The 26,226-nt window shown below is 43.4% G+C and overlaps 1 protein-coding gene across 2 annotated transcripts in view; it reads right to left on the bottom strand.

Annotated features, from left to right (window-relative positions):
- FNDC3B (fibronectin type III domain containing 3B) overlaps positions 1-26,226 on the bottom strand; it is a 209,629-nt gene that overhangs the window by 42,591 nt on the left and 140,812 nt on the right. For both annotated transcript variants that reach the window (XM_056358484.1, XM_056358485.1), the window contains exons 9-20: positions 24,691-24,750; positions 21,753-21,891; positions 21,364-21,417; positions 13,064-13,188; positions 10,298-10,472; positions 9,642-9,728; positions 6,563-6,701; positions 5,919-5,990; positions 5,357-5,475; positions 4,432-4,537; positions 2,524-2,696; positions 228-341 (exon numbers count right to left, since the gene is read on the bottom strand). In XM_056358484.1, the coding sequence (XP_056214459.1) occupies positions 228-341; positions 2,524-2,696; positions 4,432-4,537; positions 5,357-5,475; positions 5,919-5,990; positions 6,563-6,701; positions 9,642-9,728; positions 10,298-10,472; positions 13,064-13,188; positions 21,364-21,417; positions 21,753-21,891; positions 24,691-24,750 (1,363 nt within the window). The remainder of the gene's footprint in view (positions 1-227; positions 342-2,523; positions 2,697-4,431; positions 4,538-5,356; positions 5,476-5,918; positions 5,991-6,562; positions 6,702-9,641; positions 9,729-10,297; positions 10,473-13,063; positions 13,189-21,363; positions 21,418-21,752; positions 21,892-24,690; positions 24,751-26,226) is intronic.

Below are 26,226 nucleotides of genomic sequence, written 5' to 3'. Positions count from 1 at the left end.
GAATCCTGGTCCGGGTGACTCATGATCAACTTTATGCCATTCTTTAAAGAGAAAAGTAAAAGATGATGATTTTTCTCCAATAGCAGAGTTTCTGCATACGCTTTTCTTGCACAAAAGAAAAGCTGCAAACCAGCAAATAGCTCTCAAGCTAGCTTTCAAGTTTTGCAGTGACCGTGTGAATTTGGATAAGCAAGATGGAAATTAAAGAACGAGGGCACCTGACTCACCTCCCAGCTTACAAGTACACGTGTGTCGGACAGGAAGGACAGGGAAGGTGCTCTGCACTGGCCAGGCGGTCCTGCTGCCGTGGTAACCTCTGTGGCTTCCGAATACGGCCCATACTAGAGGGGAACAAAGAGTCTGTACATTAATATATAGGTGTAAACCAGTCTCGCGTTCCTCAAAGGCTTTTCAAGAACAGCGCACAAACTTTTCAGCGCAATAAACTTTCTCAAACACAGACTGGGCTTCCAACACTCAGCACCAAATACCAGAGTTCAGTAGGAGACCACGTCAATTATTGCAAAGTTAGAATGTCAGGTAAGCTCAGGTATGAGCAGACAGCACGTACATCCTCCTGTGTGGTGGTAAGTGCCCGTGAAAGCATAATCCATCTCCGATTTACCCCAGAGTGAGAACGTGCACCCAGCAACAGAGCCCCTGAGGAGCCGTCTGCGCCCCTCCACCTTACCTTCACGCAACAGGTTCACCCGTCTGTGCCGCAGCCTGGCACAGCTGCCTTCTGGCAGATATAAGGAGCGGCACAGCAACAGTAAAGCACATAAGCTGGATTTGGACTCCAGTCTTTTATAAAAACACGTCTGCAACGTTAATTATAAAAGGACAGCAGGTGATGGAGCCCCAGGCGGGGTTCAACGTGCAGGGGCACGCTGCGCACACCCCGTGCATGGCTTCGCTCTGCCGGCAGCTGAGCCAACGGCTCAGACAACTTTTAAGCCCTTGGCAGAATAATTTAAATGCATATTAGCAACAAAAAAAGACAATTTTCAAGAGCCTGCAAAACTGGCTTCAGCCAGCAGTGCAAGGACAGAAGAGAGATAACAGTGGAAATAGACTCTGAGGCCTCGAGTGGGATAACAAAGTTCGTTCTGTACATCCCCAAGCTAATTAGAAGTTGTTCTCCAGAACGAAGGAACTTTACTGGAAGCAGAGGAAACACACTGATACTCACTTATTTTGGAATGCAATACTAGCAAATAGGAAAAAACGAGCCACTATGAAAGGTGAACAGCACTAAAATGATGAACCCCATAAAAGCTCTCAGCGGGCACATCTGTGTATCCATGCTATTGAGAAAGGCTAACACTGATCACATTGTTTGAATTACAAAGAATGCACACTTCAAAAACCTGAGTTATGGACTTCTGCTGTTTTCTCTAATGAATTGGAGGAAGAACGGTGTTTGCATCTGGTAAAAAACACATTCCTCCATTTTGCATCAGGTAAAAAAGCTAACCAAACCAAACCCAGCCCCCTCATGTAACAAAGGGCAGGACTAGACAATGCTTTGCAACGTTAAACGCTGTTCTGCCAAATAAGGAAAAAAAAAAAAAAAAAAGTGAAAAAAAAGAAGGCAAGGCATCATATAATCGTATATCCAAAGTTACAGGAGTAGGTAATGGCTTTCATTCCAGCAAAAAAATCCATTCTTTGTATATGCATTTGATTTATTTTTCACAAGAATAAAGTAGTGGATATTTTTAAGACAAAACAGTTTAACAGTCTTGCATATTTTTGTAATACCTAAGGTAAGTTTTAAAAGAAGTTATCCCTGTAAGTGAATAACTTTACACCTCTGTGTTATGTTTATCATCAAGATTCCCCGAGGAACAAAACACATCAATACGCATGTAGTGTTGCTGGGATGGCCTCTACAAAAAAGCCTTGGAAAGATGCTCTCACAAAGGCAAGCAGAACCATCCCAAACCTCGCTGAATCAGCAAGATCTTTCAACAGATCTCTGTGGACATCAGATAGCATTTCTGATGTATTTGGGAAGGCACATCTTCCAAGGAAATCATATAACAAAAATCAGCAAATCCACAAAGCATGTATTCTTTTCAAATTAAAACAACAACAACAAAAAAAGTCATTAGCAATGCAAGCTTTCCTCAAAATATATCAATACGTGAGTGACATTTCAGTGATTGGTTTTACAGAGTTAAGACAAAAAGAAGGAATGCAGTGGAAAGGGAACAAACAGATTTCTCCTTGTAAGCAGCTACGACTTTTAGCAAAGATTTTGCCGTTTGGCATAGCTGATTTTGGCCAGCCAAATCGCATCAGTACCTGAAATCTCCTTCTAACAGAGTACCAGAGTTAGTACTGCAGCTCTTCCTCACAAGTTCCTTCAAACATGTCTCACTGTTTTCTTCTGCCCACCTCCCCTTCACCTTTCCGACGCCCAACACCAGCAGAGCCGCGCTGCAGAGCCGCCCACGCAGGCCCCGCGGCACCTGTGGTGCGGAGCGGCCACGGCACGCCCCGGCACGCCGCACGTACCCCGCCGTCGTTGGCGGCTCTCACGCGGAACCGATACGTTGCTCCGGGAAGCAGGTCGCTGACAGTGCACTCCAGCTCAGGCCCGTGATACACTTCAGAAACAACTTCTCCGGGTTTGGTCATTTCTACACTGTACTCCGAGACGGGACAGCTGCTTTCTGACTGAGGGACATCTAGAAAGAAATCACCTAATTCATTAATAACGTAAGGACAAATGCCAGAAAGATTAATTTTTCACCTCACGTACCACAGAAATATTTGTGTGTACAGACACGTGTGTATCTACGTATCTATACGCACACACACTACCCAGCAATGATTTTTCTCTTCGATAGATGCCTTACCTGCATGACCTCATCCATGTATGCGACCGACATTTTTAAAACAAACGAATACAATTACTCTTAGCCCTAAACGTTCACCAAGTCAGATCGTCACCCGCAAGAGCAGCAGCTCCCCCGAGGCACTGACCTGTCACCCCGGGAAGCTGTGCTCGATGCCAGGACGTACCCAGCTACTTCTGAAGCAGAACACAGCAGCTGCCGTTCTTTTCTGGGGATGAAGAAGAAGCTACTCTGCTTCTTTCCCCCATTAGCAAAGGTGGTGGTGTGTGCAAAAAAAAAAAAAATATGGGTCAGTGAGGCAGGAGAAAAGGTACAAAAAGCTGCACCGAGAAGGGGACTAGGGCCGAACACACCCTTCCTGGGACAGGGAGAAATGAGGAGGCACACAGTGGCTGGCTGACCCAATCCTGGCTGCTGGCGATGGTTGGACACAGGCTGAGGTGGGTCACGTACACTCCGAAACTGCTACTTATACATGGGATTTCTGACAAAGCCTCAGTAACACCCAGTAGAAGTATGAACTGCCATCCTCAAATTTTATTAGTCACACAGTCAACATATATGAAATTCTAAATCTCCGTATAATGATCTAAACCCTGCGCTTCACCTGGAATAACAGCTTTGAGGGAAACTGAATTTCTTTTCTGTGCCTGTATTTGTTTTGTTGTGGGCACCTTTTTTTTCCAAGAAAACAACAAATTTGATAATATTTGCATGTTATATCACAAGCCAGTACCACATAATCAACCTGGTGCTCTGAAAAGCAGCGCTCCACCATAAGTACAGTCTTCCAGGAAACACAGTACCCTGGATGTACAGGTGAATTTTTATTATGATGTTGAGATACATTTGTCAGTTAGAAATGGTACTGCTCCAGAATTCAGCTTAACCAACGACACTATAAAGAATCTTGGATGCTGCAAGATTACTGTAGTAAAGAAAAAAAAAATATCTGTTGGATACTGGCATGTACCTTGTATTCTTAAAAATGCGTATTTTTTTAGCAGTTTAGTGTTACGCCCGTGGTCCAAGTCCTTTGCAAAAACTACAGGTGTCCCATGGATTGTGTGTGTTATACTGTGGATAAGGGTTTAAATACCACTCAAAATCCTCAATATGTTCTAACCCAAATTTCCTGAGGTAAGTCCTATATTAGAAGTAGCAAAACACTTCTGCTAAGTCAATATTGCAAAGGAATAAAGTAGATCTTGAATCACACGGTGGTTTTGCAGTAAAAGGATAGATATTCTCATAAAGCTGATACTTTATAGTCCTGACATAGAGCTGGGTCCTAACTAAAACAAATTTGGGAGCACAGTATCAGGCCTAAAGGACAGCTGGAGGACAGCTAAGTTCAGAAACCAACACAGAGCCACAGCAGCCGATGAGAAGTTGCACTTCTGACCTGCACGGACTTCACTGGGCTTTGCTTTGTACTTCGCAGCGAGCAGAATACACTGCAACTTTTCACAAGGTCTACCAACAGAAATAAAAGCTAATGCAAGCCCAGCAGCTAACCATCAAGACCTAAGCTATTCAACAGTGAGATGCTCCAACCACTTACCCCACTGTAGCTGAACTTCTTTGTGCCTTGGCTTCCCCAAAACTCTTGGTGGCCGGCAGTGTCCTGGTGCAACACTTAGTGTACGGACAGGTAAACTTTCAGAACACTGGAAGAGAACAGGAGCAGACGTTAGCTCGCCAGTACGATCGCTGCCTACAAAGTGAGGCATGATTAGAACACAACACAAGAAATTGTTTTCTACAACAAGCACTTAATAGGAATTTATATAAACAATGAAGGATAGGAGAGGCTATCAAGCACGTCCCTTACAAATGCAAAGAACAGAGTTCTTCCATTAGCACACTCAAAACTGTAGCACAGTAAACTGATGGCTAATGTTGTGGGGCTCATTATTTTAATTTTCCTTGGTTTTAAAATAATATCAAGGCCTAAAGTACTCAATCATCAAAAAAAAAAAAAAAAGCAGGAAGAAGAAAAGTGTAGGTACTGAATTTTTTTTAAATCAAAGGAGGGAATGACAGGAATCCGTGGCTGGAAAATGGAAGCTAAAAACTTAAAGCAGAATTTAGCCATAGAAAACATAATTGATTGTTCCAAGAAACTACCCCTACTGCAGCTCCAGCCACGAACTGTGTTCAGTACAGGCTCTTTCTGAAGCAAGCGGCCAGATAACTAAACACGATGGTCTTTTCTAGCATAAGTAATAAACACCTACAAATTGGTTTTGAGGAAACCAAATCTCACTAAATCGCAGTCTGCCTCAAAAAAACCCATCAGGTACACAAAGTAGTCTTCTGAAATTCAGCATCTTGCAAAATAAGATTAACTGCAATCGGTGTATCTTCACTGTGCTACACGAAAAATATTCACCTATTTTTTTAAAGCAGGTATCTTTTACCAAAAATAGCAGGTAAATCTCTGGAAAATATAAGCCCAGTAGTTATTACTGTTTCATAATGCTCACCTGACTGTGTCCGCCAGTGCTGATACAGCATGCCCGGAGTTTATACAAAGTGCCTGGTTTCAAGTGAGTACAGGTATATTCTGTAGCCGATCCACTATATGCCACTTCCCATTGATTTGCTAAAAAATGGAGATATAACCAAGTTTGGAGAAGTATAATGCAATGATTTTAGAAATGTCTCAGAGGAAAGAAAAACCTTAGTGTCGTCTTCCTCAAACAATATATGTTAGCAAAGTCCTAAGTATTAATATTATTATGAATATTATTCCTGCTTAGACATACATACACATAGACACATACACAACTATATATACTTACAATTATAAGTATTTCTAGAATATATTAAAAATATAATATCAAATAGTAGGTTCAGCTAAAGAACCTAAAATTCCACCAGATTCAGAGAAAAAGAGCATACCTGTTTTAAGGCTGTAAGTACATAACACAGTTTCAATTTTATGTACAGCACCAGTACGTTAATGATGATAATTGCCCAAAGGGTCAGTACTTCTTTATAGTTGCCACAATGGACTGAAATCGAGACAACCTGTTTCAAGTTTACCTTCTGGACTTCCTTGAGAAATCTCTAGCAGATACTTTAGGATTTCTGAACCACCATTATCCTGTGGAGGATCTGAAAAAAAATAAGGCAAGTTGTCAGTAAATGAATATTAGCAGTGATTAGCAGTGAAATATAATAGATTACAGAAACTGTTTCTGTTTCTGCTCCTTCTCCCCCCCCGCCCCAGTAACTACACCAAGGAATTTACAGCAGAAGTGGGTAGCAGATGTTAGTTTTCAGCATGAGTCAGACTAAGGTCACTGGGTAAGGATGCTACAAACAAAACACATGGGAAAAGGATTGAAAGAGATGCAGCACAGAGGTTTGCCCCATCAATAAAGGAAACAGCTGAAATGATGCTGCACCGGGACATGAAATGGAAGGTGAAAAGCCTGAAGATACACTTGAGTGCAAGTTAGTCCACAAAAACAAGCAACATTTTTGATTCTGAAAACATAAGACCTTCTATGCAACTTCTAAAATACTAAAATAATCAGGTTGTCAAGCTCTCCAAAAATGTTCAACTTTGGACTGAGAAGCACCATGAAAAAAAAAAAATCTAAGTTCTAAGACATATTTACATAATTTTATTTGAATTTATTATGACCCAAAAAGCTCTACTAGGACAAACTGAACTGGCTTACCCCACTTCACACTAAAGCCATGAGATGTTATTGGCCCCTTAATAACGGGTCTGGTTGGAGGTCCTGGCCTGTCTGGACTGGTTGTACAGACCAGCACTTCGCTGGGAGAACTCTTTCCTTCCACATTAGAGGCAAACAGCTGAAACAAAACCACAATAAGTTTACCGTTGTTTACTGTAACTTTTTCTGACAGTTCTGCATGAGAGTTCGTTTAGTAACTGCACAAATATCATTAAACTGGAAAGTGTGTCACATCCCAACAAAGCGCGTGGGATTCTATTAACAGACATTAGATTGTCACGCTGTTTCTTTACAAACCACATCGATTTTTCCCCTCCCTCCACTAACAATAGATCATGACATGTTTAATATAGGAGCACTGCTGTTTTTCCCTTTTAAAAACAGTCATGTGGCAACTTGCAGTTATTTATTCACAAAAGATGAAAACAACAACAATAACCGTGCTATTTTTGTTTTGGAGGAGTTTCAAACTGCTATGTAAAACAAATTAATTCAGAGTATCGGTAATCACACAATTAAAAGATTAAGTAGCATGACACGCAAACAAGCACATCTACAGCCACTGAACCGAGCAGGATGCACACAAAGAAAACCTTCTCAGCCAAATCCTTCGTCTCTACTCAAGAACACCTTTTACTGACTTCAGGGAGAAGGCTGCTAAGCTAAGAGAAGCCATGAGGACCTGGCCAGGAGATTGAGCAGATCAGGATCATACAAGAAACCCCAAATGGTCCAATGTTTTGTGGCTGCTGAGAGCTGTATTAGCTCATGTTAGTCTCTGGGACAGAGATCTGCTGCCAAAGGAGTGAGCAATAAACTACGTACTATAACTGCTAACTGTAAATATAAGCTAGCAGGAACTTTTCCACTTTGGAAGCTCTGTTACTCTCAGGAACAGTCATTTCTATCTTCTCTCCTAACATAGGCATCTGAGGAGAACAAGTTTCACTTTTTAAGGCCAAAAAAGTAATTGAGGTTCTCTAGCCCATATGCTTGAACAACTAACTAAAACCATTATCAAACACCCACTTAAGATCTTTTGGTTCTTCTCTGACTATTCTCCAATTTAAGACATCTTGCCATGAGCACCAGATACATGAGCTAGAGCTAGACAAATACCCCAGTAAAGCTCTGAGGAATCAGTGTGAGCTGCAAATGTAATGCAACATTCAGACACTTCCCCTGTGTAAACAGCTAAACATTGCACTAGCCTGGCAGGAACTGAAAATTCCCATTAAATGGATTGTTCAAGCAGGATCTTCAACACTTTTTCAGAGTCACAGCTTCTCCAACCTGGAGTCCCTCATTGTCTCAGTAGGAATAAAAATAAAACTGTTCGTTTCCAGGTCACCGACAATATTATGAAATAGCAGACAGCACTGCTTTTTGTGGAACCTCACTATGAACAGCCACTGGTGACCCCCTTTACGCCGACACCTCAAACCCTTCAGACAATGCGGCTGCTGCACCCTGTTGCGCTTGGTAGCATTTGCCCTTCTGTGCCAAACCCTTACTCAGTACTGAGCAAACGCCTTTACAGCAGTGAATTACACCACCATTTCTATTATCATTAGCCAACCTTTATTTCATCAAAAACGTTAGCAGGGTATTTCTTCTATAAGCACACATTGCCTGGAATTAAATTTCCACCTTAATTATTTATTATTAAGGGGGTTCACCAAAGAACTGCATTTTGCCCAGGTTCCAAGACAAGTCTAGAACAGACCAGAGAGCCCCCACCGTGAGTCTTAACACGCTGCTGTGATCACGGGGTGCCTGTGTTTGGTTTTGTTTGGTTTGTTTTATAGCTTTTGGGACTCTTCCCCCAGTTCCCTAGCTGGTCCGCATGCAATGAGGGAGCACCTTGGTGCTGAGTCCGAGTTGTGCTGGCAGCCAGCGACGCGAGGCTCTAAGTTTGCTCTGATGTAAACCTGGTTCTGTAAAATTCACATTTAATTTGAAAGCAGGGTTGCAGAGAAACACTGACCGTCCTTTTCCCTCAGGCAGCCACAGCAGCTTTTACAACGCTAAAGTAAAAGGTGTCCCCCTCTGAGGGACACTGCCACAGCTTTGTGGTTGTTTGGGCAGTCCTTCCTGCATCTTCACAAGGTCTTCTGTCCCACAATGGAATATACATCATTTTAAAGGAGTCTTTGAGCGAAGTTGTATTGTGTTGCTCCTGAATATACTAAGGCCTTCAGAAGCCAAATGTTTTTGAGACAACACACACCTATGGCATCCTTCTCTCCTCGTACTGGTTAGAAATGCCCCGACGCTGCTTCCAGGTGCTGTTTCTGGCCGGCAGCCCGGGTGGGGAGAGCTCTGGGAGGGACGGCATGGCCCAACACCCCCTTGTGCAGTCCGGCCTTGCCTGAGCCACTGTGGCCACTGCGGCCGCAGGACGGCCGGGCAGCCACACCGCAGCCTGGCCGGCAGAAACCACACTGTCCTCCCAACAGCGCCCGGCAGAACTGCTCCACAGCTTCAGCAGCGAGGCAGGTGACCGAATTGTGTGTTTGCAAGAAGAATTCAGAGCGTCTTGCCTGGCGGGTCTGTATTTAGGAGCACACCCAGGAGCAGGAGGTACCGACACTTGCTATAAAACCAGCTCCAAACCCAGCCACACATATGTGTGAGATGGAAAAGCTTCGGTTTCTGCACGTGAGGGGAAGCCTGGCCCCTGAGCCGGGGAGAAAGCTGTGCTTGCAGCTCCGTACAGCGTCTGCTCCCCTGGGGGAAGCGAGACTGCTTGGTCAGGCTTTTGGGGAGCTGCTCACCCACAACCACCTCACGCTCTGAGCCATGCTTGTACATCATACCTGCCAGTACGTGGTACCCAGAACTATGCTTGTTTCATGAAAGCTGAGCAATGAGCAGCCCCTGTGGTAAAAGTAAAAATGCAACTAACATTTAACAGTTTAATCTGTCAGGTCACAGTATAAAAGAAATTTCTGTTTGATGATCCAGTTTTGGAGGTAGTACTAAAGGGCCCTACCCCCTCCTGGAAAAAAAACAACATGGAAAATGCTATGCAATGACAACTGGAGAAAGATTTTACCCTGAATTTATACTGTGTGCTTCTTCTGAGATTCTTCACAGTACAGGCTTGCTCCTCTCCAGTGTACTTTGGGTGAAACACGCTGTCCTAGAGAAAACAAAACCAGCCAGTCTGAGGGAGGGCTCTGTATTACAGACTGCAGCTACAGCACGTTACAGCAAAGGGGCTTCACAGCCAAGTGCTTTTTACTATTTATTATCATCATTACTACTTCTACACTGCAAGGCTGCAATAATTTTCTTTTTAGAAGGATGTTGCAACCGAGCTGAGTAATACAATTTTGCTGTAAAATAAGCACAAACCCAATCGTGACAGTTTAAGATGTTACAGAAACAGAAGTGACTGGTGACAGAACATGAGCACACCAGACAGCAGCGAGGAGGACACAGCAGGCTGAACCTATTAAGGACAAGCTGCCCCGTACCTTGTAGACTCGTGTGAAGCTTTGTAAAGTCATCAAGGATGGCGGTACAGATTTTTAGAAAAGAATTCATAATTCTGCTGTGGAGCAGAACAAATCACACAGCTCTGTCTTGCCAAATACCCAGAACTCCTAAAAGACCCCCCCAAAGCAGCAACCCACCACTTTCTCAGTGATCTTGAATTAATAAATGAAAACTCGATCTAAGTACACTTTATAGTATCACAGTACTTACATTATCTTCTTCCTGAATTTCCAGGGTGTAGGAAATCACTTCCTCTGGTGTACATCCTTCTACTTTATTCCACTGCAATGAGATCCACGTAACACCAGCTCGAACAAGCCTTGGTGCAGAAGGGGTCTGAGGAATATTACCTGCAGTGTAGCATACCACCTCCTGGCTGTACCCACTGCACAGAGACAGAGAAGACGACAGTGGAAAAAAACCAAACCTCAGTGTATTTAGATTATTATTTCACATTTTCAAAAAATCTAGACAAAGTTAAAATTACCCAGGTGGGAAAGATGAGCACCCAGTTAGAAAACACCAGAACTAGTAGAAAAAAAAAAAAAAAAAAGCAGGGTTTTATGTATCCTCACAGTCATTTTTACAGATCTCATCACAATAATATTGGAAAAAATAGTATTTGATTGCCTAAAAATATTAACTTACTATTAACTGTAAAGTAGAGGAAAATCTCATTTAATAATGGGGACCTAAGACATAAGAAAAAAAGCCCCAGGTGTTCCACTTTTAGGTGCTGAATTTAAGACGCAGTTTACACCTTTTATAAACTCAGCTTTCAGAGGTGTAGCTTAAATAGAATTTGTACTCTGAGTGCTTCAGCAGATCTAGTTCCACCACTTCAGACATCCTCTTCCAAAGAAAGCAGGGAAATAATTTATCTAGTCATGACCATACATGTTCAGCATCATGTAAGAGCTGTCTGATGCAGGCACAGGTACCTTCCAGCCCTCCAGGCTGGCTCTACTCCTTTCCGACCTTCCCTGCCCAAACCTCTTTGCATTTTAAGCTGAGCTTAAATTTGCTCTTTTGCACAGCTCAGGTTGCAACCAGAGAGAACACTCCTGGCAGAGGAGATGAACACTTTCATCTTCTTTAAATCCCAGCACACGGTGCCTTGAAAACCTAATAAGCAGTTGTGTCAAGCAAGTGTAGGAAGAGTTCTCTTAATACCCCATGCAGAATATATTATGTACAACAGAAACTTAACAACAAAATTTAAAACGGACAGAATTTGCCAAATTCTCAGAAAGAGAACATCAGAACTCAACTGAAGGTAAGGTTCTTGCAAAATGTTTTGCTTCCAAAGTACAAATGTACTTTGTTCCTTGAAGTAATAGCAGGAATTTAATATGCACTGAAAGCCACATCCCCTTTTTCTGAGTCATGTTTCTCAAAAATATTTGTTGTAATATTCTTGTATTTAAAAAAAGAATTTGAAAAAAAAAATCAACCTATAACTAACACCCAAATCAGACAAAAATCATCATAAATGGTAAGTCTACAAGCATTACAACTAACCAAAACCATCTTTCAACATGAAGTGTTAGATGACATTATCATGTCATAATTTCTATGTGCTGCTGTTGGTACTTATCTCATAGATTAACACAGAGCAGCTGACCATGAATACTGTTCTTCATTCACTCCCTCCTCAATAGCCAGGGGGGAAAAGAGAGAGAGAAGGAGGGTGAGAAAGAGAGAGAGAAGAACCAAATAAAACCCCAAACAAAAAGCAGGGGGAGGGTTGACGCATGCCCTAAACTATTTTAAAAATCTGGAATCTGGCAAAAAGAAGAGATGCCAAAACTGGGAACTTTGCACAAAACTGGCATCCCAATTCCAGCGACGCTCAGCAGCTCCAGCTGAAGCCTCTCTCCCCCAGCCCAAGCGTGATTTCATTAGGGAGGGAAGTAATGTCACAGCAAGTTGGCAAAAGGGACTCTGCACGCATGAACAGCCCCAGTGCATCTCAGAGGGAAAACACAGGAACATGAATAAAGAAACTTTTTAAAGCTATATATTACTGAGAGGTTTGTGTTTTGGAAGGGAGAACAATACAGGAATCTCCCTCAGCAAAACACATTGTAACATACCACTAGCGTTTCTTTTTCTGTCCTTCTTATTATAACGATTAGATCCTGTTTAGCTAAGAAGGACAATAAAAGCGTACACAAGAGCACTGGATGTTTAGCTTCTTCACAGCTAAACTTTTCCTGGCCTGCTTCCCTTCCGCGATCCCAGCAGCGACAGCCCCTGCAGCACCGTGTCTCCTCGGGTACACTGGCCCTCAGCTGTGCCGCATTTTAGCTCAGCACTCCCTGGCAGCTCCCAGAGGATTGCAATAAGCCTGATTGCTCATCATCTTCATGCGAGCTCCTCTGGTCAGGTGCAAAAGAAAGGAGAAGCTGAAACCCATCCTGCAGGGCCCTCGGGTGTGCCTGTTCTCTCCAGTCCCAGCTCTCTCGCCTGTCTTTCCCACCCCATCAACCAGTCCTGCAGAAGAAGGAAGGGACTGTGCTGCTGAAAAAAGACAGACAGGCTTTGCTTTAAACCAGAAAAATAAATATATCGGGATTCCTTTCAAAATCTGTAACTCAGCTTCCTCTTGCTTGTTTTTCTTGGTTCACCGAGATCCCTAGTGGGAATTTTACATAACAGATGTATTCTTTTTGTATTAGGAATAGACCACAGAACACCATTTAACACCTCAAAAGGAGCCTATCTTCTCAGGCTAACCTCATCGTGCTGAAGGTACACGCTGATTCCCTGGGAGGTGAACGATACCACCAGGGGAAGGTGCGACTTACCCTAAAGCATTAATAATAGAGCAAATGTCAGATATTTAACTCGAAACCAGAAAGAGAAAACACACACAGACACACACTCCCCTGATTCCTCTCAACACTGTCATTGATTGTTAAACTTTCCAACTACCACTTTTTCTCAACAAAGCCTGTAACCTGGGTAACTTACCTAGTACCGATGTCATTCTGAGCTGCTAAGCGGAAGGTGTAACCCAAAGCGGGACAAAGCTTAGTCAGCTTGCAATGCTTCTGGCTTCCAAAGTAGCATTCTCTGAAACCACTGTTCCTCTTTCCCTAGAAAGAGAGAAATCTGTAATCGGACAGCTATGAAACAAAACCACGTGGTTCTTATTTAAAAAAAACAACGAGCTGTGAAATGATTTCAGAATTGGAGGCTTTCATCCAGGTGCTGTGCAAAGAAAGCTGTGCAAGCCACCGACAGCACCGCTATGCCACCTAACACAATACAGCTCAATTGTCACTCTGCGGCCAGAACCCTCCTCTTTTCAGGTTATCATCTTCATGAGACGCATCTGCAGCTTCAGCCATTCTGCTTGAAATGTAATTTCTCCTACTCATTAACAGAAAAGTACGCAAATTAAGGGCGAGATTCACCTCCGAGTCAACCCTGTCAGAGGCACAGGAAAGCAGCAACCGGCATTTCTCGCAAGCGCCACCCTCCGTGCCTCCAACCCCACGCAAACCTCCGCCGGTCCTTCAGGAACGCTGCATCCCACAAGAGGGCTCCCGCTGCCCACGGACCAGCCCACCCAGCCCAGGGACAGCCTGGGTGCACCCCTCTCTTCAGCCCCCTCCCAGCCAAGGTGAAACAGATCCGCCCACCCTGGAGGAACGCTTAACATGCCAGGTTCTGCACCCACCCCACTGCTCAGGGCATGCAGTGAGGATGAGGAGGATTTGTTGGGAAGCATGCAACTTGGGTACCAGAGGTAGGTTTATGGGAGCTTCGCGTCAGTGTGACTATGAGCCCTGACAAAACCAAGACAGGGCAGCAGCGAGAGAGGGTATCGAGACACCTCTCCAGTCCCCAAGACCTTCCTCAGGCACAGACCTGCACGGCGGGGCACAAGGACATTCAGAAGTTCTCTCCCTCCCCACCACGTTTAAACCAGAACAAAACCCTTCTCAATCCACCCCAATGCAGTATGCCCTGGCATAAAAACAAAGCCAAGCTTTTTGGGGGACAGAAGCCCCAAGACAACAGAGAATATCTGCTCTCATCCCATGTCACATGTGGGAAACGGTCGATTTGAAATCTTTCAGGAGAAAGGGCATGGATTGCTCAACTATCCATAAATATCTACCTCAGCTGAAGCAGTTTAAAGAAGTTTTCGTTTCAATACCTGAATACAAAATGAATGGACATTTACATCACAAAGTACCCAAAAGCACACCAGAATAGAAACTTAGCAAAGCCCACCCATGCAGAGATAAGGTTATATCCATCTCTGCAACTTCTTCTGACTTAAGAGCTCTGCTACACTTTTTACTATTTTTGGTACCCGTCTCTACAATTTTTAATTTTTATTTTATCTCAGCAAGATTAACATCTCCCCACAGACAAGGCTACTTTTTTCACCGGGAAAGATTTCACACAGGACAATTATTTATAGTGGTGTCCCTCACTGCGGCCAACAGCCTCACCTGCTGCTGCCTCCCTGGGCTCTGCCTGTCCTCCCACACACCGTTCTTCATGCTCAACACATTACTCCATCATCAAAGATCTCAAAAATGTCCGAATGGAACATCCATTTTTCACTGGCCCTTTCTCCAGCCCCTATTAATTTCCACTTCTTTTCACTCAGATTGCAACACAGAAGGGAGAACTCCATAAAATGTTTGTGGTAAAGCTCCTAAAATGTGTTTATCAAGCTAGGAACGATCATGCAGACCTCCAGCACGGCACAAGTTGAGAGTCCTGGAGAGACATTTAGCGCGGGCAAACAACTATGACTTATTTATGCAGTGTGATCCTACGCTTGTTCTAGGAATCTGGTTTTATACATAATCTTTTCAACTTCACCTACCTGCCCCAGCTGTAGCATTACTGTATGGCTCAAGTACACAAAGGGGAGGAATTGGAAAAGAATCACAAATCCTAAAGCAAAAGTCTTCTGCAAGTGACAAAACTTTTTCAGATCTAAAATCCCTAGATACAGAGTTATTAGAGGACAAGACTCCTTTTGGACAAAAGTAATGGGTCACCACACTTCCCAGCTCAGCAATAATGTATTTTAAATGCAGACTATACAAAACCTAATTAGTAATCTTATGTTTTAGCAAAATTTCTGTTCATCAGTGCAGGACTACTAAGAATAGATTTCCCCTCGCCCCAATGCAAACCCTCTTTTTTAGGTTCAGATGCATTAAGTAAATTTTTATCTTTTTGACAACTTCACTACCTGTAAAGCATTTGAAAACATTTAATTTCTTCTTGACTTCTGCTTAAGAATGTGGGTTTTTTTTTAAAAAATAATTGTCTTATGCTTTTTCTCCAAAAGAACCAAGTGACCAAATGCTAAGCATGTGGTTGATGAACAGATGAACAGTGATGGTCAGCTGAAGAGGAAGGTCATGAAAAATCTCACCTGGGGCACAATGCCTGAGCAGAGAGCAACGGGCCAGGGAAACTCCAGTTTGTCACACCGGCACGTTAAAACTTTGCAAAGATGGCCAAACATTTAAGTTACCTTTCACTTTATAACAGTACAAGCTCTGATACTGTATATATTTTTCTTCTACAACTGGTATTGTACACTGCCCAGACTCATTCAGAGACCAACTGGTATTCAAATTACTCAGACCGGCTGGTATTTTGGATTCTATTGGCACTAATTGGAGAGGCTGGCCGATATTTCTAATTATCCTGGCATTAATAGCCTGGAAATAGTCTCTCCGCTCCTTCTCTCCCAAGATTTATGAAAGCCCTAATGCTGGCATAATTATAGACAGGAACAACTGGCAGGCTGGTACTGGCTGCCACCCAAGAGCCTTACAGCTTTCCCAGAATCCTTCTCCTATTCTTTGTATGCTCAGCATCCAAGTTTTAATCCTTTAAATAATGTTTCGTAAGTTGCTTAAAATACACTGTATCATTTCCACAAATATTTGTAATCCAGGCATTTCAGAGGGAGGGCACCATGTTGACTCCTTTGCTAGCCCTGCTTCCTCCAGCCTGCGGTCCCTGTTCTTCACCAGGACAACGCACACTGCGAGGATCATCAGGGCCTGCCTGAGGGAACAACAATTCAGCTCCACAAATCCATCAGAATTTGCACTATACTACAACACAGCATTTTAACACCATTTCTGAGAGTTTTGCCGGCTGTTCCAGCTACGGTTCAAGCTACACGCTCACTCAAAACAGGGTACTTCTGTTTCTCTTGGAGATTGTGTTATCGAGACAAGGGTTTTGACATTTTAAATGGGTTTTGTTGATCACATTCCCTGCAAACACACACGAAAGGAGGAACGGGCCACTGCAGGTGCAGCGGACACAGAAACAGAGCCCCCAGCCCTTCACAGGGCCTCGCTGCAAAAAGTCTGAGGAAAAGCTGCCAGCGTCAGACTTGCAACCAGGAGGCAAGATGGCAATCTGCTGCGGGCCACGCCAGCGCTGCTCCTGGGTTTGGTTCATATTGGCATTGAAAACCAACAGACTGATACTCAATCTGACACAAAGCTGCAGAGCAAACTGTCAACAATTACTGTAACACACCCTAATATCTCTGCAAAGCATTCACCGCGCAAGCTTATACAAGTAACTGAATCTTCTGTATACACAAACATTTAGAGGACAGCACAGGACCTACGAAACACCCTGAAAACATACACAAAGCTCAATTTTTTTCCAAGACTCTCCTCTTGCTGTCTCACAGGAGCGATACAGCCACAGAATGGATCAGAAGCCCAAGCGTGGAGCTCCATCCACCCGAATTCTGGTGGGCCATCACCAAGATGCATGGCCCAGATTTTCAGCTAGTATAAATGAGCATGTCTCTGCCAGACTCAAGATGTTTAAAACTTTGTGGCAGAACAAAATTATCTCCGTTTATCTAAACGTAACCATCCATCACCGAATCATTACATAGCGTGGCACTGTATCTGCCTCTCTCTTGAGCAAATTAAAATGAGGTGATTACTGGACGAGAATTAAAGCTGCTTTTGAGTTATATACAAAACAGCGACACACACTGCATGAGAGGGACGTCCTTGCCTCTGGCTCGGGAACAGTCCTCCACTTTCCCATAGAGAATGAATGGGATACTCCTGCTATCCACATGCACAAGAGAAACATTTATTTACTACCGCTTAATCACAGAATGAGCATTTCACATGTAATTAGTAACAAAGGCCTGATTCTTACAGCAGTGCCAGCGGCATTTATCAATGCAGTTACAGTTTACTGATTTTGATGAATGTTGGCATCCGCAGACAGCATCACCTCCTTCACAGTGATGTTTTCTGTTTGGTGTATTTTTAACGCTCTTTATTCGGATTAGCCTTTTGCTTACCCTGAACAACGAATCCTGGCACAACGTCACCAATTGACTAGTTCAGGTTTGTAGGTCCAAAGGGTTCAGGTTTGTGAAGTTCATAGGAAAAGAGCCAGAAGGTGGACATTTCCTTAATTACCAATTTTAACTGATTTTATTGCCAGACTGCTGTTGCCATTCCCCACACCTGAAGTGCAGTCACGTTCAGATCCTACTGATTTTCAAAATACCCGAGATGAGGGGCTGAACCCACCCCCTCTGCAGTCAACGGGCACTTTGCTAGCCTACAGCCGATGTAACTAAGCGGCAATTTGGTGATCTGCTGCTATACTCTGCTGCTGAAAAATTAGCCTGTCCTCCATAGTTCACCAGGCATTTTAAGCAAAACCAAGTTTATTAGCAAGGCATCACAACTCTTAATTCAAAGACCTAAATCAGTACTGAGAAAGGAAGTATTTGAATTCTCTAGAAGTGTAACACCACTCACGCTAAAAACCATTTAATCCAAACTGGGAGGGAAAAAAGACGGAAGAGCAGGAATAGCGTTGTCTGCTGGCTCCTCTATCTTCCAGAGTCTGCAGGTCAAGAAAAGCCCCAAAACTCAGAAGTGAAGCAGCAGCAGCTGGGTAGGACTGGCACAGTGACACATCAAGCAGTACAACCTTCCCTTCAGCAAAGTAGGTCAGACTACAACACGCCTAATTCCAACGAAGAAACCGAAGCAACTCATTTGTGTTTCAGCTGAAGCTCACCTCATGACGCCAGAGAAGGTTTTTCAAGTACGTATGAGCAACAGACAGCTAAACCAGAGAATGGGAACAGTATTGCATCTATTCTCGGCAAGACACAGTAAAATCAAATGAAAGACCAAACCTTGCTCCCAGTCCCTGGAGTGACCCTGCAGAGAAGGGGGGAGCCTGCGGGAGGTCGGCGCAGTGGCATGGGGCTCGCTGAGGAGCACTGCACCCAGGGTCCCTGGCAGACCCCCAGCACCCAGCTGGCTCTGCAGCGCCTCAGCCCTGGGGGAATCCCCAGCCACAGCCACGAAGAGATGAGATAGTGTCCTCACTACAATTTACAGCCTCACCTCATCCTAGAGCTGTAAAACACACCGCTTCTGCTGTCATTTCAGAGCAACGATTTATTTTTTTGCCTGTACAAGTGATGCCAGCTACACTCCTGCCTGCGTTTGGGATGCTACAAACTATGCCTCTGCCCTCTAAAACCAGGTGGAACTAAATGAGGTACTGCTGAGCATCTGACAGTCCGAGAGCTGAATTGACCCAGAGAGGGACAAACCGTCACCCACCGCGTGGCAACACGAAGGGGCTGCGGCTGGAGCCCCTCCCTTGGCGGCAGCGGGTGGCACAGCTCCAGCTGGGGGACCATGCCAGCATGCCTGGGGTACAGCCAGACACGCTCCCCAACCACCTCCACCACTCCCCACGGCTCCCGTGCTTGATGCCCATTTTGTTTCTATCGTTTGAGGCTGCAGCCCTTGCAAGACGGCTTTCCAGGATCTGCAGGTCGCCTGTGTAGCGAGGCTTTCCGTGGCTCACGGGCATGCTGTCCTTCCCTACCCAAGGGACTCAACTTCTCGAGGCAGACTGCCATTGTAGGCTGTTTTTCTAACTTGATCATCGGATAGATTTCTTGTTCTCCGCTCATGCAAAGCCCGCTCTGCTTTGCAGCCACAATTTAATTTCCTTCTGATTGCTGATTTTCCCGTGTTTATATTTTATTCTGTGCCCTGTAGCTAATGAATGTTGCTCTAGCTGAGATCTGGCAGAGCGCTTGCTGTTGTCTGGCAAGCGTTCTCCTCTTCCCTGATGTATTTATTTCTTGATTTCACCGGGACACAGTGTGGCATTGTAAAAAAGTCTGTGCTTTTCCTTACATGGCGTTTACACAACCAAGTGCAAGGGTACGGGGCACCGCATGTGAATTCACTTTTGTGCCTGGGTGCTGTGACCCCGGTAGCTCCCTGCACCCTGCCTCAGAGGCACACCTTGCAACGGCACATGAAAAAGTGAGCAGGACAGCCCGCTCAGCTCGCCATCGCGGGTAGATGAGGCTCCTGCAGATGCAGGTGCAGCCAGTCTGCATCCTTTGACTTTTTCTTTACTAAGCCTTAATAACAAGTTTTAATTCAGCAACTGGAAGCTGCATTTCTGTCTCATATCAGAGGAAATTTTTTTTCGGAAAAGCTACACCTGTGGCATTAACTGTCCCACAACTGGACAACTACATTTCAGTCTTGTCAAACCACTGGAGATGTACCAAATGAATTTGTGCAGGACCATTATTCTTTCATCTTTGCTGGCAAGCTATCCACCGGGATCTCAGATTTCAGAATTGCTACTGAGAAAACAAGGTAATTAAAATAGATAAGACTACAGGAATCAGGATGCCTTCATTTTTCCCCATCGGTACGCGAGCTGGCCTAAACCAAACTACTTTTGCCCTGCGAAAAACAGACACCATAACAATCCTTTCTCAAGACAAACTCTAGGTATATATGCAGTATTAAAGGGTTTATAGGACAAAAGCATTTTAGAATTGCCTTACATACACCCAAAATTATGACTAGGCGCCATGTGGATGAAATAAATATCAAAAGTATTTGTGCTATATTAATGGTCTGTTGCTGGTTTTTCTTTTCAAAAGATCTTCTGTTGCTTCCCTTCCCTTTGCAGGCTGGAATCATTCACGTTTCCACTGCTTCACCATTCGGTGCTGTTACATCCCCATGGCTCCAGGTTACTGGAAGCCTTGTGAGAGATCACAACCGCCCAGTCAAGGTGTCACAGATGGTGTGACGGGATCATCCTGGCCTGTCCTTTGGCAGAAATGTTTTTTTCATCTCCTTTCCCAGACTTCACACTTCACTTTTTTTATTTTTCACCGACGACCTTTCCCCTCCCACTATACGGAGAGGGACAGCAAGCCATTCTGAAATTCGTTTCATTTTACTTCAGTGAGTTTCCCATCACGTAGACCCCGCTTGCTGGACACTGTGTATGACAAACGCTTGCACAGTGAGTGGTTCCAAACATCCAACATGTAGCAGAATGATCCGGGTACACGTTACATGAGATGATGGAAAACCATTCACATAAAAATACTCCCTTTGGAATATTACTTTTAGACTCCTAAAAACCTCAAGAGACTCTCCTCCGACTGTACAGCTCATCACCCTTTCACACTCTTCATTTCCTGACTCATCACATACACGTTACCCAAGCCTTTTCCACCAACTAATACTATTTTTTCCTTTAAAGATAATCTTCACTGACTCATGATTACTGCAGAAACAGGGCTTGCACAATGGGAAGGAGGCAGAAAGGAACTGGGGGATGGAGGGAGGACTCCTAGCCAGAACCACCTCCCGCAAATACTCCCCATCCCTTGCATTTACACTGCTCATGAACAATGTAAGGTATTTGGGACCGGGAACTCAGTTCCTTTTGTGCCTGGAAGGGGACTAATTGCCACTGTGTCAAGGGCACTGTTATTTTGAGCCTGAATACATTCTCTGTAGAAAGGGCTGCGAGATCATGACTCTTCTCCTTTGAGGCAGGAATAGGTTTTTATTCTGTGGCCAGAGAGCAGCCAGAAAAAAAAGAGACCATGAACAGAACTCCACGATACACCACAAGGAATTAAATAATAAGTAATGCTGATTAACAAAGAAAGTACACTAAATGAGGGATAAAAAGTTATATTTCAAGACCACAGAACCAGAACACCGTCTCTGCACAAAATACACTGAATGAAAAGTTCTCCCCCCACTGCCCCTTTCACCTTTCCAACCCTTTACCTAATGCCATCAGGATTTCATTTTCCTACTTCTACTTTCTGCTGTATTAAATTATTTTTCTTTACTCAGCAAATCCTTGTAAAGTCTGAGTGCCATTTATTCATGCCTTTATTTGAACTAGTTACTACTTACCTCATCCCACTCCAAAAGGTAGCTGGTGATTTTTGAACCATTATCAATGGGTGCCTACAAACAAAAACAAACAGAAGGGGATGTTGGGAAGAAGAGAAAACTAATTTTCCCCCAGGCAAATGAGTCCAGTTTAAAGCGAAACCAAAGCCTGGGGTTTGCACATAGCTTGGCAACCTCTTAACAAATACCGAGAAGAAGCTGGATGTAATGAAACACATACATTTTAAAAGTCAAGTCAGTGCACGGGGAGGCATTTGTCAGAGTACAACAAGTTCAAGTCTCTCACTGAAAAATTACTGTCTCAGCTTCCAATTATTTTCAACGGTCGTGCTCACTGTCAGTAAACTGTATTTTTCCCTGCTTTCTTGCCCAATCCAAGCATTACCTACCTTCCATTGTAAGGTTAAGGAGCTTTTGGTCCTGTGTGAGGGTTTGGGTGGGAAGGGACACTCTGGTGCTGAGCTGTGAGTGGTGAAGCTTACTGGCTCTGAGCAGGATCCCTTTACCGAGTTGTACATTGCATATACCCTGGAAACAACATTCAAGCGGGTTAGAAATTTGCCAACAGTTACAAGATGAGACAGCACTGCCCCAGCCACAATATTTGACTACCAAAGCATCCACGATACCCTCCACTAATGACAGATTTCTCACAGAGCAGGGGCTACCATTATTCTACTTCACTTGACAGAAGTATGCAAAAAAACCCCAACCACAGCAGAAGGGGAATATTACAGTGTTTTGTGCAAATACACCCATAGATCACCGAGTTACCATCTTTTCCTTCCACCACTCTTTCCTTGCCCATTGCCAGACTTTCACATACTGTGCCAAAATCCCCTTCGCAATACAACAGAAAGTATGAACTCATGAGAAAAAGGTATAAACTTTAACGCCTGGCTTACACGTGATCCACGCATACCATGCTGAGTGGTGTAACCGCTTGTCTCCTTCCACGGCTACAAGCTTCTGCACAGCTTAGGTGCCAACACTTAGTGGACCTCCATGAATTGGAACTAACAGGAACATTGCTCTGACCAACTAAAAATCTTCAAAGCAAATTTGATTTCAGGCAAATCCTCTGCCTACCAGCACAGAGGGAGATATACAATACCAAATAATGTGGGAAAGCAAATACAGTATAGTTGAGCACTTCCTCACGAGGTGCTTTTCTCTGAAAAATTTGGGACGTTATTTTTTCTCCCTTCACATTTTCCATGCAGCGAAAGCGCAAACTGGAAGTCTCTTACTCAAAAAAACGTTCAAACCATGACCAGACGATGACCTCTGAGCTGGCTGTAGCTATTGTGTACTTGAATGCAGCGTTTAAGAAAGGGCAATTTCTAAATTTGCTTTCAGTAGATAAGAGAAATTTATGTACAATGGCCACCTATGTAGAATCAAACCTTTCAGGGCAGGTTCACAAGAACTGCTGCAGTGCTGTTTTACCCATCACCTGCTAGCAGTCAGAAGTGAAAACAAATGCAATTAATTAATTGACTCTGCACCTGGCAAGCAGTATGTACGTGTGCGGGAAAGCAACATAGTCAAGCATCAAACACACACCGTCGGGGAATACAACCATGCGAAAAAGAGCTTAACGAGCATTTTCTGCAAGTCACTCAAACACCGAGCACAGCCATCGCTGAAGGTACCAAAACGACACTACCTGAAGAAACGCAGGCAGCAGGTTCAGCGCAAACCAAGTTGTCCTGGCCGCCCAGGGCACAGCGGGGCAGGAGCAAGTGCAAGAGCTTGTCTGCGTGGAGACAAAGCCCTGAGAGATGCTGCCAAGGTCAAGGAGACCCAGGGCCATCTGCCAAGTAACTGTTGGCCCCATAAATTTCTTTACTTAACAGATTTATTTCTTTGCAGTCGTTAATACGTAATGCAGTTTCACTGAAGAAAAAAACCAAACTGTCATGGAAAGCCAACAACCAGCCTTTCCAGTGGCGGTTCCCTCCACTACCAACACGTGCTGCTGCTTTTTAAGTCTGACTTTTATATTTAGCGGTTATTGCTAACCGTTCACAAGCGATATATACATCTGGCAAACCTGCAGGAAGGTGGAGGGAGCTGTAGGTATGGAGGAAAGTCAGCCAGGACATGGGGCAAATACGCACAACACCCCTAAAAATCACAGAAGACCTCAATGCCACGCTGATGGGGACCACTCTGCTCTTTGGGGCTGGATTTAGAAGTGATGCTCCACTGCTTACAGCAGGAAGCTCAGCAGTGTTATACAACTTTCTCCTCCTTGCTACCATCCGTTTACTGCTAGGGCTGGGACTACTGCCCAACCTGGGAGCCTGCGTCTTTCCCTTATTTACAAGAAGTCACTTCTGGTCCCATGCTTCTACTTGAAAAGTCCATTTCAGGGCTCCAATAGAAAGTATCCTTAAAAATAAAAAAAAAGAAACTATAGTATCAGAGCAAGACAGACACATTTTGGTGTTGGTCTTTTTCACAGCTCAGAAGCAACGTGTTTGTTCTTCAGAGTTTTACAAACAGGAGCAGCCTTGATGTGAAAAACCTTGCCAAACCTAGCCCTTGGCTGGAGAAACAGAAGGAAACAACAGACAGGAGTGAAAGGATTTTTTTTTCTTTTAAAGGACATTGAGTGTAAGTGAACAGGATGTGAATTTGAAGCCTTGGTTAATAAGCAAAGTCTTTGAAAAAATGCAACGTGAGCAGGTAACACAGATGGTGTTAAAAACATCAGGGAGCAAAGCTGAGAATGTGTTAAGAGGTAACAAATGTGTAAAACATCTTTAGAATCAAAGAGAAATATGCTCTGAAAATACCAATGCAGGCCACTGAATTTTATTTTTTTTTTTAATAAATGCCTAAATGACTGTGGTCAGATGAATCCGTAATCAGTAGATTTACTTCACAAAGCAGAGTATTTATGAAGAAGCTGTGCTGGAGTACTTTCAGTGCTAGCACACCTATGTTACCATAACTAAAAAATGCCAGTTGATAGAGTCAAATTTTTAAGAAGCTTGAGGTATTCCACTTCCATACACAAGCGCTTCCAGGCCTGTTATACAGACAGACAGACACACAGATACGGAGATGTCTTTTTTTCCTCTTGCTACAGCAATGACAACAACATGACAGAAAATGCATTATTGCTCAAAAAGCACTCTCATAACTTAAAGATAAAATCTATCAGAAAATATTACAAAGCCACTGAAAACATACCTGCAGAACTGACCATGAAATTCTTGAGCTACACCGTATAGTTAAGAAAAAAAGCTTTCACAATTATCCTCATATAATTGAGAAGTTTATATTTAAGTGACATTCACAGTCACACTAACTCACCTGACGTGATAATCTGTTGCTGGCCTAAGGTCTTTCAGGTTATACTCTAATTCTTCTCCACTGCAGGAAAAGAAGCCCAAACCCAACAAATCAGTAAGTTATGAAAAGCAGTATCACACTTAGCACAGCTAATCACTTCCCAGTGACAACTGACTCCCATGTATTATGGTTTGAAAGAAGAAAAAAAATCCCACCACATAAACCCAGTAGTAAACATATATACCAACAATTTGTCGACACACTTCATGTTTCTTTAACACTTCATAAAGCTCTGTATACATAGAAGTAGTTATAATCTCATTTTATATGCTAAGTTAGCTATACGGGTTTATTTCAATGCTATCATTACATTCTGATGATATTTGCAGAAAGCTCATTGTGTTTTTCAACCCTCCCAGAGCTGAGAAGAGCCAAACTGACACATTACTTTTGTACTTTCTGCACATTCATTCTTGCAAAATATATAAAGTGAGTCATTGAACTTCTGAGGAAAAAAGTACAGGTTTTGTACAAGCATTTCACTTAGTTGCTTTTTTTCCCAGAGCTGTGCTCTCTGAGAGGACCATGGCAAGGAGTCATTTCATGTCCCAACAGCTGGACCCAGATCTCTTTCAATACCAAGCAAAGTAAAAGCACAGTTTCAGACGTTTTTGGAAAAAACCCCAGCATATAATCTATTAATTTCAAATGGAGCCAACATAGTTAGGGCTATTATTTTTCATTTTGGCTCATTTGCTGGTAAATGAGCACTAGACTCAGTTACGCGGTGCCAGTTCTGTGAAGATTAAGGTACAGATCAGCGTTTAATAAGTAATAGTCATCTCATGGAAGTGCTCAGCTGTTCATGATTTTATAAAAATATGGGAAAAGACATTTCTCAATTCTACATAAAGAAATATTTCATAACTAGCTGGTCAAATACAGGGAGATGTCTCAAAATCAAGAGAACAAAATCCATCAGAAAGCACATGCCTGCTGGGCTGCCAGAAATCCACTGAAAAACCTTCTTTTTTTCATACAATCCAATCCTCTGCAAATTCAGTTTTTTTCCCTCTGAAATGAGTGCACCTCCTTGCAAAGACAATGTATTCAACATATTGCAGACTTTTTGCCTATAGTAATAATGATTACTGCTGCTCATGACAGAGCGTACAGCATTAAGTTAATGGCTGTACTCTGGCCAGAAGCAGGAGACGAATTATTACTAGCAGCTTTAAAACAGATGCACAACATTTCATAACCAGGAGAAAATGTGCAGCCGTCACACCAACAAGCACAAGTAGTACTAGAAAGTGTCCTTCCCGTTTTAACAGCCCAGCAGCACATATTAACCTACAGAGATGCCCACGCTGGCTCACAAACAGCTAGCGCAAATACTAAAAGAAAAAAATTAATAATAATCAGGCAGCATTTTCCTGGTTAATATGCTCGTTTTACATTACCCAAGACAGTTCACACAGATCTGCCTCTAGCACACCAAGAGGAATAGTGTAATTCACAGGACATCTTAAGAAAGGAGATGGTTTAGTCTTGAGA

The sequence above is a fragment of the Falco biarmicus genome, chromosome 13 (assembly GCF_023638135.1).
Source record: "Falco biarmicus isolate bFalBia1 chromosome 13, bFalBia1.pri, whole genome shotgun sequence".
Classification (NCBI taxonomy): domain Eukaryota; kingdom Metazoa; phylum Chordata; class Aves; order Falconiformes; family Falconidae; genus Falco; species Falco biarmicus.
This window is presented reverse-complemented; position numbering and strand designations above follow the sequence as displayed.